The sequence below is a fragment of the Vombatus ursinus genome, unplaced genomic scaffold (assembly GCF_900497805.2).
Source record: "Vombatus ursinus unplaced genomic scaffold, bare-nosed wombat genome assembly UNPS02003292.1, whole genome shotgun sequence".
NCBI classification, from domain to species: Eukaryota; Metazoa; Chordata; class Mammalia; order Diprotodontia; family Vombatidae; genus Vombatus; species Vombatus ursinus.
Genome location: NW_020943070.1, coordinates 11,184,782 through 11,200,479, shown reverse-complemented (window position 1 = coordinate 11,200,479; position 15,698 = coordinate 11,184,782). Strand labels below are relative to the sequence as shown.

Here is a 15,698-nt window from a genome sequence, read left to right as displayed (position 1 = left end):
TACCAAGGATACAATCCCTCCATGATCAGATAAGCATCTTCTAAGTGCCTCTTAAATGCATGGTTTTGTGCAGTCTTTAAAGAATTACTGTGACCAGCGAAGAAAGTCTTTCAGCCAAGGGGGTGATGGACCTCTCCAAAGTTAGCTAGGTGGGTAGGCTTGAACTTGAAGGTTTTTTGTTTTTTTTTTAAAGCTTGCTTGCCCCTGTCAGGGCTGAGGTTCCCTTGGTGCAGCTTTGGAGAGCCCAGGCCTATCTCCACACCAAGAAGAGACATTGGAGGAGGAGGAGGAGGACTTCGAGAGAGTTTATAGAAAGAAAGGGCTTAACTAAGCATATTAAGGCATGCTATCTAACCCAAATATGCCCCACAGCAATGGAGGGGATGAGTAAATTTATTTTTTCCTGTAGAATATCCATTGATCATTTCACAGTGAAACTAAATCTTTCATCTTAAAATAGAGGTGTAAGAAGAATATTCATTTGCTCATTTTACACGTCGGGGCTGTAGGCATGTCATTTAAAAACAATGGCTATTTGGCAGGTTTTTTTTAAAGTATTATTGATATCTTTTGTTTGTATGTCACACAATCATTTCTCTATATACCACGTCAAATGGAACCCTCCCTTGTAAGAGAGTTAAGCACAGCGACAGAGATTATGCAACATTCTGTACCCTCAGTCCCTAATTTTTTTTTTTTTGCTTTTTTTGGTGAGGCAATTGGGGTTAAGTGACTTGCCCAGGGTCACACAGTTGGTAAGTTTCAAGTGTCTGACACTGGATTTGAATTCAGGTTCTCCCTACTCGAAGGCCAGAGCTCTATCCACTGCAGAGAGTACCTACACCAACAAAATCAGAGATCTTTGAAATTCTGAATTAAATATTTTTAGGTAGCTCCCAGCCTCCTTTTCACAGATGGGACCCCGGAAAGCTAGCCCACATTGAAAGGTACTCTATGGGTCAGCACCCACTCAAAATCATTAACTCATTAACTCCTTTCCCCTCCTCCCACTGATATGTTTATTTTTACAAGGTCAGAGGACACATTTGCTCAAAGCAAATACCATTTAATTAACCATAGCAAATTAAGTGATGGAAAAGATCCCTCTATGTATACATGGAGCGTGTCCAAACAGGTTGCCATACCACCACAGGCATGCACATGGCGATCTCCTGGTCCCCAGGGCACATAGATCACTTAAGCGTTTTACACCTCTAATGCTTCAGTCACCAATGTCACCGTCCTCTCGGATGGGCTTTGCATCTCCACTGCTCACTGACCCGAAGCCTCCTCATATCTGCTACTCATCACCTACCTCCCCTCTTCTGGTCCGTCGGCTGCTTTCTGCTGCCTCAGCTAGTATGCCACTGCGTGGCCAAAGAAAGGACTAAAGCTCTTTCAATGTAGAGTTTAGGGCTGTGAGTCACCATACCCAGGCAGCCAGCCTGCAAAAGGCACAGGCTGATTAAGTCTGATTTCTTTTCCTTTTAATTCTCTGCAGACTCAAAAACAATGGCCCTAGCCATCTATCTGACTTGTGGTTAGACAATTCCTCTCATTTGTTAAAGTCCAAATGATTAGTTTATGTCTCTAAAAGCTATTTTAGGGACTTCCAACCAGCCAAATCCTACAGAAGTCATGCAGGGGCTGGGGGTGGGGGTTGGGGTGGGGGGGAGGGAGGATGTAGCACAAGGTTTATCTCGACTCCCATCCTCTTCCCTAATTGGCATGAAAATAAACCTAGGGGCAACAAATGAAAGAAAGAGCGATTGAAAACAGGGGCTGGATCCCATAAAATCTCATCTTTATTATGCATGTATACCAACAACAAAATCCCAGGTTGTTTATCACTCTAAATAACCCCAAAATGCTTTCTTCATTTAAATAAGCTGTATATGACATACACAATCCAAGTGTATTAACATGCTCAGCTGGCATGGTAATTCCATTTGGAATTGAATTCCAGGTTCATAATGTTTCTAAAAAGGCTTCAGAATGTTCACATTTGTAGGACTCTTTTTGCATTTAGAAATTTTCATTTCATGACTGAATAGCTATCTATAATGAGATGGCAGAGTTTCAGTGTTACAGGGAGTCAAGTCCAAAAAACATTTATTAACATAAGAAGGACCAAGCATGTCAGTTGATTCAAGAATTTTTAATTTCTTAAAAATAAATTTACTGTTATTTACTATAATTTCTCCTATCTGTACAAATGATTATAAGCAGCTAATATAGTTTTACTTTGAAATAAAATTTCATCCTGTTTTCTTTAGCATGTACACAAGCATGGTGTCCATTGAAGGTCCTTAGGAGTATTCTTAAATTCTGGTCCTTTTAAATCCCTGCTATGTGCCAGGCATTGTGCTAAATGCTGGGGAGACAAAGAAAAGAAAAAAAAAATCTGCCTCCAAGGACCTAACAGTCTAATGGAAAAGACAATATACAAACAACACATAGAATATAAATATAGACAGAAACAAATATATACAGAATAAAACGGAGGTGATTTTGGAGGGAGAGTACTAGCATTGAGAAAGGCTTCTTGAAGAAAGTGGTATATTAGCTGAGACTTGGAGGAAACCAGGAGGCTCCCGACATGGGAGATAACGAGTGGTAATTCGCTGTCAGGAGACGGAGTGCCACTGGATTATAGAGTACATGGAGGGGAGGTAAGAGGAAAGTAAGAGGAAGTCACGAGAGGCTTTCAAAACCAAACACTTTTATTTTTGACCCTGAAGGTCATAGGGAACCACTAGAGTTTACTGAATAGGAAGGTGATGTGGTCAGACCTTCACCTTATGAAGATTGTTTTGATAGCCTAGTGGAGTGGGGAGAGAGAGGCTTGAGTCAGCAGAACCAACCAATGGGCAGCAGTCCAGGTGTGAGCTGATGAGGGCCCGCACCAAGGATGCCTGTGTATAGGCTGGTAAATACAAGGAAATTTGAGCAGGGAGGTACTGATAGTTTGGGGGACCAGCCTATACAAAGGCAGGATGGGAAAGGTCCCTTCTAGACCATCCTATCCTGTCTTCCTAGTTCACTGCCCTCACAATCATCCCTCCCTTTCAATCTCTAGCTCCTTCCCTATTGCCTACAAACATGCCCAGATTTTTAGGTTATGTCTTTAAAACACTCCTTAAACAGCCAAACTCTCAGCAAAAATTGCCTATGTGAATTTTTCTACTTCGCTTTCTTCTCAGTTTTCACACGTCCTGGTATTCTGGCCTCTGACCTAACTGAAACTACTCTCCCTGAAGTTACCAGTGACGTCCTGATTGCCAAATCCACTAGCTTGTTCTCAGTCTTCATCCTCGTCCCTTCTGCTCAATCTGACACTGTTGACCAGTCTCCTCTCCGGGTCTGCCTGACACTGCTCTCTTCTGCTTCTCCTTTCTCCTGTCTAATCATTCCTTAGCCGGCCTGTTCTTCACAGCACGTCCTCTAACCAAGGGTATACCACAGGGTTCCATCCTTGCCTCTCCTTTCTCTCTACCCTCTCTTCCGGTAAACTCATCAGCTCCTACAGGTTCAATTACTGTCTCTAAACAGATGATGCCTACGGTCTAAGTATCCAGGTCCACCTCCTAAGCACCAGTCTGGCATCATTGACTCCCTATGGAAGAGCCAACAAAACTGCCTTCTGCAATGCCTTCTATATTTGGTCTCTATTTCTATATCCCCCCTTTTATAAGGATATGGTTTTGCATTTATAAAATTCTAAGAAACAAAAACCATATCCTCATTCGCTCTACGTTCTAGTCAAACTTACCTAGATCCCCACATATCCAGCCTCCATGCCTTTATATAGGCTGGCCACTATTCCTGGCATGCCCTCCTTCCTTCCTTCTGCCTCTTAGAATTCCTTTTGGCAAGGCTTAAGGGTTAAGTGACTTACCCAGGGTCACACAGTTAGTAAATGTCAAGTGTCTGAGGCCTGACTTGAACTCAGGTCTTCCTGACTCCAGGGTCAGGGCTGTACCCACTGTACCCACTTAGCTGCCCCCCTACTTTCTTTCAAAGCTCAGCACTAATACCCCATGCAACTGGAGGTCCTTCCTGGTCTCCTAAACTATCAGTGCCTCCCTGCTCAAATTTCTTTGTATTTATTTTGTATAAATTTTATATCCATTTAAATGTGTTATATTAGTTCCCCTGAGAGAAAAATGCTTTTTGAAGGCAGGGCTGATTTGAATTTTGTCTTTGTAACCCCAGCACCCAAAGCAGTGCCTGGAATCGCAGGTGCTTATTAAGTACTTATTGAATGATTAAAGATCATGAGCCACAAGTCTAGCAACTCTGTCACAAGGAAAAGTACTTTAGTCTGCCTTGAATCAATTTTTATATTCCTGGCAAGTGCTAGTAATCACTGCTCTCTGAATGCTTACAAACTCTTTAATAATGTGTTTGTTTGGAAATTCTTCCAGTAATTGGAACATGTTGATCCGTTGTTTGAAGAATCCGCCTTCTTCCCTTTTTTGAAAATCCGACCATTTTGTCTGTCTCCAGGCTTGCAATACCTTTTACCTTCTAATTAAGCTTTCCCAAAGATCAAACGAGATGTTTGTAAAGAACTTGGCACACAGTAGTTGCTTAATAAATACTTATTTCCTTCCCTCTCCTTCCCCCGAGGTCACTGATAGGTCCTCAGCAATTAAATCTATGATTTTTATTGCCCTAAGACAGTTTGTTTCAGCCTGATGATAACAGTTCATTAAAAGAAGCTAGGGGTTTTTCATCAACTCTTCAATTACCTTTGAACCATTTTTGTCCTACATTCCTGTCTGCAGATCATTTTCACTGATAAAGGGGAAGTCTGATAAGAGTTGAGTGGCTCTGCCTTCTCATCCCTGTTCTGTCAAGTTCGAACAACCCCTGATGTAATCTTATTTTTAATTTTATTTATTTTTATTTATTTATTTTAATATTATTTTATTATTTTATTTATTTATTTATTATTCTAGGCAATTGAGGTTAAGTGACTTGCCTAGGATCACACAGTTAGTAAGTATCAAGTGTCTGAGGCCGAATTTGGACTCAGGTCCTCCTGTCTCTAGGGCCTCTGCTCTATCCACCGTGCCACCTACCTGCCCCCCTCCCTTTTTTTGTGACGCAATCGGGGCTAAGTGACTTGCTTAGGTGCTGTAACTTTAAAAAGCCCCTTTTTTGATCTTAGTCATGTTAGCTCAGGGTATGTGTCTGGGTGCTTCGGTCTTTATCTAGAGCCATAAAAAGGCATGGCCACTTCCTGATAAGCTTCCTAACTCTTCCCCCCCCCCCCCCAGCAACCAGATCCTAGCTGGCTAAAAACAACTCCAGAATTAAGTGACTTGTTCACAGCTCTCAGCTATTAAGTATCTGAGGCCCCTTCACACATCAATGGCTGTACCAACTACAGCTTCAGAAGAGGGAAGCTTGGAGGGAGATAGACAAGCAGGATGGTTTTGGAACTCAACTGGGTTGAATTTGTTATATACTTTTTTTTGAACTATCTGTAATTGAGATTCATGGTTTCATATTTGTCGTTTACTTGTTCAGCAGTACATAACTCTTCATGATTACATGGACCACACTGTCCATAAGGTTTTCTTGGCAAAGATACTGGAGGGGCTTGCCATTTCCTTCTCCAGTGGATTAAAGCAAACAGAGGTTAAGTGACCTGCCCAGGGTCACACAGTAAGTGTCTGAGGTTGGATTTGAACTCGGGTCCTCCTGACTCCAGGCCCAACACTCTAGCCACTGAGTGGAAGGAGATGGTCTTCCAAACCCCCAGAGCAAAATACCTTTCCAGGATGGGGAAGGTCCCTTCTAGACCATTCTTTTTTTTTTGTTTGTTTGTTTTGTTTTGTTTTTTTGGCTAGGCAATGGGATTGAGTGACTTGCCCAGGGTCACACACAGCTAGTAAGTGTTATGTGTCTGAGGTCGGATTTGAACTCAGGTCCTCCTGAATCCAAGGCAGGTGCTCTATCCACTGCACCACCTAGCTGCCTCCCTTCTAGACCATTCTTCCCCAAAGGAGGAATGTCACCACAGCCAGTGACCTGGTGTCTTATCTTCTGCTTGATGGCCCCAAGCCATCTAGCTGCCTCATGGTTTTGTATGCAACCCTATCTTTCTGTTCTGATTTGGACATAGAAATGATCATGTTGGTTGATTTTTAATTTTCAAAGTAAAAACAAGGAAAGAACTTTAGGCCCAAAACACTGCTCTACAGTAGGATCCAGGTCACATAGGATAGAAATATGACTTCTGGGGCAGGGGAGCTACCTACCGTGCATGAAGACAATTCTGGGCTCTAAGTCCAGATGGATGCACGCAGGCAGGGAACTGAGCAGCTTGGAGAGTGCCCTTGGGAACATTTCCTGCCAGGCCATGGATCATCCTGGGCCTTGGGAGTTTTGCTCTGAGCTTTCCGATGCTGACTGACACACCAGGTCACGTCTTTCTGGCTGGCTCATCCTGTCAAATGACCATCCCCTGCTAAGGAAGAAGCACAAAACTTCTGACCAGAGGTTTCATGGAAGTTGGTTAATTCACTCCACTTTCTACCAATCGACAAATCTGCCAGCAGTGCAGAAAGGGCTCTCTCATGGAGTATATCTGCAGCTTCTGGACATCTGCAATGGTACTTTGGGTGAACTAGATACTTTGGTGGACAGATCAATGTTTCTTAAGGCCTGATGGGTCTGGTCTTGCATGAGCTCTCAAGAATCAAATTTGTGGGGGCAGCTAGGTGATGCAGTAGATAGAGCTCCAGCCTTGGAGTCATGAGGACCTGAGTTCAAATCTGGCCTCAGACACTTGACACGTACTAGTTATGTGACCCTGGGAAAGTCACCTAACTCCAATTGCCTCACCAAAAAGAAAAAAAAATCAAATTTGTAAATATCCTCCTAGGACTCAAACAGTATATCTGGAAAGAGGTCCAGCTCAATGATTGACCATGGTGGTCTCATATTCTTTGTGGGTCACACCTGCCTTTCTTCCCTACTCTCCCCACCCACCTCATGTTACATTCCTGAATATCCCATTCAAATTGGAGGCAGGGGTAGATGGAGTAAGTAGCCAACCTAAATAGACACCAACAAAACATCTTAGTGAGTCCAAGTGTGGCCAGTGGCAGTAGAGAACGTGGATGGGGGACCCTTGTGAGGGAACATAAGGATTAATTTACCCTTGATGCCACCTGATCTGTTATACTTCTAACGGTGCTTTGGCGGGGACTGGGTGTTTGGCTCAACACACTCAGAACGCTTCTTAGGACTTACAGCAAGTTGCATTCTACACTTACTACTGTCAACAGACTTACAGAGGAGGCTTGCAAGGGGCCACATGCCAAGTTGCATCAGCAGAATTAGTGTTGCCATCCTGGATGAGGCAATAGAGGGGTGTAAGCAACGTCAGCACTTGTAAAGAACAACACTGAGAAATGTAAAGCTGAGCTGTCTTCTTGTCACTATAAGAATACGGTGGCTGCACGTGAAGAATTTTAGGAGTGAAAAGAATGGATTCCCTTGGTGGTAACTGAAACTGATCATTATTGAAGAAGCTTGTGGTCATTGAGATAGCCTTTGTAGGGTAACTCAGATCAAGGTGAGTTTGGGAAAGGTATGGTTGCTGTGGGGTTCCCCGGGAGAACTCCCTAGATAGGCACATTTCCTAGGTAGGTAGTGCCTCTTTCCTGGTTCCGCTCATAAAGCAGCATGGGGAGTTGCCTGGGCATCTGTTTGTCTTTTCCCAGGGTGTTTTGTATGGCTATGCTTGGTACCTCCATACTGGCTGGGGGCATTTTTCGGTATTAAGTCAATCTGATACAGCCTGAGATAACTTGGGTCTACATCTCTAACAGCAATTGTATGAGACTCTGTCCTATCAATTTTGGGGGTGATTTGGGAACGCCAGATATAACAGTGAGATAATAATGCTAACCCAGTAAGAATAATACCGGTTTGTCTTCAGTGCCATTGAGGCAAAAGTCCCGTTCCTTTATGGAAACTGGGACTGCGTGTTTAACTTTGGCCAAGGATCCACATGGTACATTAGAAAGAGGGCTCGATTTGAGGTCAGAGGACCTGTGTTTAAGTTCTGACTATGCTACCTGTGTTACCTTGAGCAAGTCACTTCTGAGGAAGCAAGGAATAGTGGCTAGAGTGTCAGACTAGGAAGATCTGGACTGGAATTCCCCCTCAGACCCTTACCATCTGTGTGATTCTGGGCTAAGTCCCTTAACCTCTCTGGGCTCAGTTTCCTCATCTGCAGAATGAGGGTGTTAGATTCAAAGACATCTGAGATCCTCTCCACCAGTTCTAAAATCTGTGATCTTCATTCTTCCCTTTAAATGTATTTATTCCCCGACTAGGTCCAAGAAAGAAGTACTCAAGGTCCTCCTGCAGAACAAGGTGCAGAAGAGGCTCATGCATCACTTCGCCTCCCCTGTTGTGCTCTTCATGAAGAAAGAGTGGTGAGAGAAAGATCTGCCCTCGGTGTGTGTGGGGGGGGGGGTCCTCAATGCTGGCACCAGACTGGTGTCCTGCCATTTATCCTGATCTGTTGTACCAATTGCATCAGGCCAACCTTGTTCCCAAACCAAAGATGGGGGAGGGTGGTTAACAACTTTTGTTTTAGATCCAGGAAGACGACAGGGTAGAAATGAGCGGAAGATGACTTTTCAAACCTTTCAGAGACGGTTTGAGTATAAGGTCATGCCATTTGGATTGTGTAACAGAGAGCAGCCCTAACAATGGATTTCATTATGGAGCTGTGGCCTCCACATCGGTGGTGGTGTCACCCTCTGGAAAATGGCTTACGTTCTCCCTTCATCAGCTCTATCACGGGACCCGAGATAGCTTGGTTACTCCTCAAGGAAAGGACATACTTCTGGGTCTTCCTAGCCTACCTCTTATCGGATGTGAGTGTTCAATTTGTAAAACAGCTTTGTTCTACTCTGTTTACAGGCAGGTTAGGGCTCATCTCTCCTCCTATCTCCTCTGATCCTACAGAACCAGCAGTATCTTCAAATATTTCAGTTGTTATACCTCCTATGACCAGGATTGCTGACTTACCCTTCTGCCCCCTGCAAAGATCTGTAACTGTATAATCCATTCCTTTACCCTCCACATCCCCTTCCATTCAAACTGCTTTTCGCCCATAAATCTTCCCTTCCCTTACTCCTCATATCACCACAGTAGGGGCAGAGGTTATTTGAAGGAGCTGGAGTCAGCAGAGACTAATGCCCACAGGCATTACCGGTAGGAGTGCAAGAGAAGTTCTTAGTGAAGGAAATCTGGATTCCCATAGATACAGGGGTCATCCATAGTATTTGGTGAAGTAAGAAGGATACAGGTCCAAATAAAGGAACCATCTTTACCATTTTTAAGTCCCAGAGTTGCTGAAGGCCTTTCTTCAAGGGTGCACCACCAAGGCAGGGTCCCAAGGACATGCCTTGCAGAAAGAAATGATGTCTGCCCCTACTTAGGTTCCATAAATAGTCATGGTGATAGAATTCTGCCCAACCTAGGTCATGGTGTGAAATCTGACCCTAATTTCTGCTAGCAGTTTTTGTCAAATAGTGATTCTTCATCCCCGCCGTTGGATTCCTGGTTCTTGATCTTGGCCGACTTAAACCATTTTCCTGCCCATACCTATAGTGATACTTGTCAGGAAAAGCTAAGCCATTTTCATCACCAAATCCCCAACAGCAGGAAGAAATTGAAAATAATTCAACTACAATATGTGCATTAGTATACAGCTGGAGTACTAAAATATATTGTTCTACTTCAGCTAAGTAACTTTATACTAATCAAAGGTAAGAAATTATGTTTTTTCCATAGTTTCTGTTTTGCAAACTTATGCAAGAAAGACATGTTTCAACCAAGATTCAAGGCCCCTTCAAAGAATGACAAACTTGTGTAAACATGCTCTTCCACATATAAAACAAGTATTAATAATGAATTTCTTAGGACTGGAACCAACAATTTGTGAGTCACAGACAAGATACAGGATTTAGTGAAAGGTGGACCTGTTAAAAACTCTAACTTTTTTTTTAACTGAGAGTGTGGTTTCTAGTTCAAGGAAACCCTAAACATTCAATCCCCTTCCTAACTCAGAGTGAAGTCATTTTACCCTTGGTGTACTCCCCTTCCCCGACACCTGAAAACAAGCTTTTAAAACTTAAAAAGCACACAGAGTTGCATGGATATATGGAAGTACCAACTATCTCCCCACCAACTATCTCTCTCCTCAAAATAAATAGGTAGCACCAATCTGGTTGAAGTTGGACAGGATTTCCTTAGCTGGAGAAAGGCAGACAGGACATTTTAGATAGGGAGAATGATGTAGGCAAAGGAAAGAGAAGAAAACAAACCATTATGACAATGGAAGGCCTTTAATGACAAACCGAGCTTCGCATTTATGCTGCGTGCAACCTGAAACTACTGGGCAACATGCTAGGTTGTTGGGTATAAGAAGAACGAGAAGTGAAGCATTGGTTTGGAATTAAGAATCTGTGTTCAGCATCTGCAGGAGCAGAGTAGAATTAAAACAGCTGTACATGATGAGTTAAAGCAATTGGGAAGGTAAAAGTCATTTCTAATGTTGATGGAAATCAGTTATTTATTCAGTGGTCTGAAAAAGCTGGGTTAGAATCTTTAACCTTAGTGGACACGGCTTCTCATCAATGTAGGCACTCTTCCTACTGACCTAACCACCTCTTCTCATCCTCTGTAATTACAGTTCACATTTCCCCCCAATCTACCCAATACATCGCACTGGGTCGGGGCTTGAACACTTCTAGGAAAACAGTGGAGCCCTTGGGCTCTCTGTGAAATCCAGATTTTCACTTGCTCGACTGCATACTTCACCTTTTTTATGTCTCCTGGTTCTACTTAGAGAGAGGTGAATACTCATGTGGTTTAGTTTTTTCAGTCTCTTCCTGATCTAATGTGTTACCTTTCCTGAAAGTTCTGAACCTTTGACATGACAAATGTGACTTAATTTGAGTGGATGTATGTAATATATATACACATTTATGAATATTTATATTCTGTTTATGTGTGCATATTAATTTACATATACACATATATAAATTCAGGCACATTTGCCACGTTGAAGGCTCAGAACTTCATACATGCACCATGGTAAGTGGAATTTTCCGGTACAAAATGCAAATTTGTGGCAATGTTAAGGAGCATCCCTCACATTACTCCTCTGCGTGCTGTGTCTTCCAGAGGGTACCTACCTTGCCTACTTCAAGTGAGATTATTTTACTGAATTTGGAAAAAATAAACTCCCATAATAAGGAGATGGAACAAGCATCCTCTAAAGTGAGAGCGATAGATAGTCTCGTGAGTAATTAGGGTTCTGGGAAAACATTTTTACAGACCCACTACATCATTCCTGTACTTGATTGTTGAGACCTTTTCCTCCTCTAGAACTATTTACACACTGTTACTGAGGACTACTTGGCAAAGGAAACCAAGGAGTAAATTACTTTACAAAATGCATATAATTATCTCCCCGTAGACAGAGTCATGCCTATGGGCATTTCTCCCCTTCTCTAGGAAGCATTCCATCCTAGGCAGGGCACACTTGGGAGCCTTACTTAGAAAGGCATCTCTAGCTCCTCAACCCAGAAAACAGTGAGGATAAATTCCTGTGCAACGTGTCCTCCCACTCACTCGACTTCTAGGCAGCTGATGCAATTGCAAGGCACTGAACGACAGCTGCTTTTACTGTACCTCTTACTGTATAACAGCGCTTCAGCGTGGCCGAGTCTTCAGCCTGGGCTAATCCTGGAAACCCAAGTGCGGGCTGTAGCGAGAGCAGCTCTAGAGTTTTCAGCCATCGCAAGCCGGCTGCTAAATCGGGCCGGCCTCTGCTAGGCATTACACAGACTTCAGGGGCGTTTTTATCTTCCAAGCCTCCCGCAGCTAAATCTCTCTGCTGCCAGCACCCGGGAGAAGGGGCATAGGTATGGAGCAGGAAGGCACCTCCGAGGTGAAATCCACACCCCAGCTTCCCTGATCTTTACCAGTGAGTGCACCGAGACCCGGAGAGGTCACACCGCCCCGCACGGTCCATGCATTTATCATCCCGCCCGAGGGCTTCATCCCTACAACAAAAGGGCTAAGGGCAGCAGCTGGTCCCTTGGCGATGGGTGCCGCAGCTCCTGTCCACAGCCGCGCAAAGCTGCCTCGAGATGCTCCGCGATCCAGTCCGACGCTCCCTCCCCCTCCCATCAGGAGACAAAGGATACCTCCCCTCTCGCAGGCTAGCGCTTCCCTCCCCTCCCCGCCAGCAGGTCTCCCTTCCCAGGCGACGCTTCTTCCGACCTTCGGCACGACCTCGGGGTCCCCCTCGCCGCGTCGGCAGGACGCGCTGTGCCCACTCACCCGGGCGGTGGAGAATCGCCTTAGCAGCTGGCCGCTTCGCCACAGCATCTCGCACGGCTGGCGGGGACGCGCACAGTGGAGCCGGGACTCCCGGTGCGGCCGAGCCTCCCCCGCTCGCCGGGCACGCCCCCCTCCGCTGTCTGACGCAACGCCCCCAGCCCCGCCCGCTGCCCTTTCGGGGCCCCCGCAGGGCGGGGGCGAGCGACACGTCGGCGCGGCCCTGCGCGTCCACGTGCCCCCAGCCTGGGCATCGCGGGCGCTCGCCGGTGGCTAATTCGCCTGGCCTTCAGTGCTTGGAGGTCGGCTGCGCTCTGGCTCGTGCTAAGTGAGGGTGGAGGAGCACAGAAGCCACCCCCAGTACTGGCTAAGCGGTGTGCGTGTGTGGGGGCGGGGGGATGCCTAGAATTGGGCTTCCTTCCATCCCCAAAGCTGAGTGGGTGGGGACTGCAGCTCCCCTCTGCTGAGCACCCAGGGCGTTCCATCCCTGCAGAATAAGGCATTTATCTCACCATCAGTTCCCAACAAACCATATATGGTAACATCCATTCACTAAAGAAAGTTGGTTTTGTTTGGCTTTCGGGACAAGCGTTTATTAATTATTCATTAATAATTAATTGTTCACGGAGGACCTAGTAAGTGTGAGCGCTGTTGTTCATATTCTACAAAGATAACTAAAAGTTGGCCGGTGACCACAAGGAGATCCCAATCTGGCAGGAGAGATAAGAGTGACAATACATGGTAGAATGTGCAAGGAGAGGTATGGGAAAAAAGGTTAGGAACGTGCAAAAGAAGATGATTTCTACTGGGGGGATGAGGGATGGCTTTATGGACAACTGGCAACTGAGCAAGGCCTTAAAGGATGGGATTTTTGACAGGCAGAAAATCAAATAATAACTTTAAGGCCAAAATCAATTAAAATCTCCTTTGGGGTCTTGGGTCCAATTACAAAAGCGAAATAATATTGTAGGATAACAATGTATTCATACTACTCTTGTGTAGCCTTTAATCAAGAGTGGCGCCTAGTACAGAAACAGGAGAAAGAGAAGCCTTTTCTCAGCTGCAGGTGTGAATAGAACAAAATAACCTACCAATGTTTAGGTTTGTCCATTTTTAAAAGAAAAGTAGGAATATTTTTATCCATAAAACACTTAGAAAAAAAAAATCTCTCCTACCTCCTTTCTACTGAAAAAGAGAAATAAAATCCTTTTTTTTGACAAATATGCCCAGTTAAGCATGGAAAACAAATTCCATCATTGATCTATCAAAAAAAAGTTTCATTTTGCACCCTGATTCCATCACCTCTTTCTCAGTAGGTGGAGATCACGTTTCTTCATTGGTTCTCTGGAATCACGGCTAGTCATTGCATTGAGTAGAATTCTTAAGTCTTTCAAAGTTGTTATACAAACTGTTCTCCTGGTTCACTCTGTATCAGTTCACACGAGTCTTCCCAGTTTCCTCTGAAATTGTTGTTTTCATCCTTTCTTAGGGCACAATAGGATCCCATTGCATTCATATACCAAAATTTGCTTAGCCATTCTCCATTTGATATTTATTTTCCTGTTTTTTTCTCCTTTTGATACTACTAAAAAAGCTGCTATAAATATCTGATCTCTGATCTCTTTGGGGGATCGACCTGGTATAGTGGTATCAAAGACCAATCCAAAGCAACCGTGAATGAACGTGCCTGGTTTCCCACAGCCCCTCCAACATTGTTATTTTCCTTTTTCTGTCAATTTGGCCAATCTGATGGCTGTGAGAAAGAACCTCAGAGTTGCTTTAATTTGCCAATAGAACACTTAAAATGGAAAAGACTACATTTAAAAGCAATGAATTTGAAATTTTAAACTCAAAAGCATATGGAAGTGATTATTGATAAATCAAAATAAATTGATTTTTAAAAAGCAATGAATTTGAGACTCTCTACACATTTACTTAACCTCTTTAAGCTTCACTTTCCTCATCTGTAAAATCAGGAACAGCTGGGTGACCTCTACTGTACGTTCCAGGACTAAAATCCATAATTATTTAAAATTTAGGGTATTTCAAAACTTGGTCTGGAAATAGCAACCATTGCAGGTGAAAACCATGCAAGAAGTATAGTCACTCAGGAAGCAGCAAGATGTATTAAACAGAGCAATTAACTTGGAGTTAGGACTTGGGGTTGAATTCAACGCCAGGCATTCATCAGCAGTGTGATTTGGGCAAGACGTTGAATTTTTCAGAGCCTCCAGTTTTATCAGCTGCAAAATGGGGAACATAATGCTTGCACTGCCTTAAGAGGGTTATTGTGAGGGAAGTGCTTTGCAAATTTTAAAGTGCTATGCATTTATGATTTATTCTTATTATCTCATATACCTATGAATTAGTTTAGGTGGAGCCTATTAGAGCAATAGTAATACCTTATATATGTATGGCACTTTACAGTTTACAATATTCTTTTACCTACTTAATTTCATTTGGACCTCACAAGACTCCTGATTTTCCTTATGTTATGTATCAGTAAACAAGCTGTCTTAGGAAGTCAACTGTGTCGTGCAGCCTAATACATCCTCAACACATTTTGTGGGTTGCAGAATCCTATAACTGTCAGAATTGTAAGGGAAGTTAGAATTCATCTATTTAAGCCTCCTGATCCAATGCCCAAACCCTTTCTACAGTATCCCAGATAGATGCGCTTCCAGCTTCTACTTAACCAGGGGTGTGGAACCTGCAGCCTGGAGGTCACGTGTGGCCTTCTAGGTCCTTGAGTGTGGCCTAAATTTTGTGTGAGACAAGATTTTTCTCCCTGTAACATTTATTCATCTATTTTACCTCTGGAACAACAAAGTATTCTCTTTATCACAAGATTTTTAAATATTGAAGATAGCTATTGTGTCTCTTCTATTCATTCCCTCCGCCCCCACCCCCCATTTTCTGTTCTAGCTAAATGTCACTTCTTCCTCAAGTCAAATACTCTGATATAAGTGCAGAATTTTAGAATTGGAAGGCACCTCAGTGGCGATCTAGTCCATCATACCCCTGAAAAAGATCCCTCTCTACAACATCGTATAAATGGATGTCTGGCCTTTTCTTAAGACCTCCAGTGAAGGGGAACCATTATCGCTGCAAGCAACCCATTCTCCTTTTAAATAGCTACAACTGTTAGAAAGTTTTTCTTTTTCGTTCAGTCATTTCAGTTGTGTCTGACTGTTTGTGACCCCTTTTAGGGTTTTCTTGGCAAAGACACTGGAGTGGTTTGCCATTTCCTTTTCCAGCTCATTTTCCAGATGAGAAAGCTGAGGCAAACTGGGTTAAGTGACCTGCCCAGG

At 43.7% G+C, this 15,698-nt stretch overlaps 1 protein-coding gene across 1 annotated transcript in view; it reads right to left on the bottom strand.

Annotated features, from left to right (window-relative positions):
* Nucleotides 1-12,455, bottom strand: part of ALDH1L2 (aldehyde dehydrogenase 1 family member L2) — a 51,821-nt gene extending 39,366 nt beyond the window's left edge. The window contains exon 1 of the mRNA XM_027874177.1: nucleotides 12,391-12,455. Coding sequence (XP_027729978.1) covers nucleotides 12,391-12,438 — 48 coding nt within the window. The 5' untranslated portion in view covers nucleotides 12,439-12,455. The remainder of the gene's footprint in view (nucleotides 1-12,390) is intronic.
* Between the last annotated feature and the right edge of the window lie 3,243 nt (nucleotides 12,456-15,698).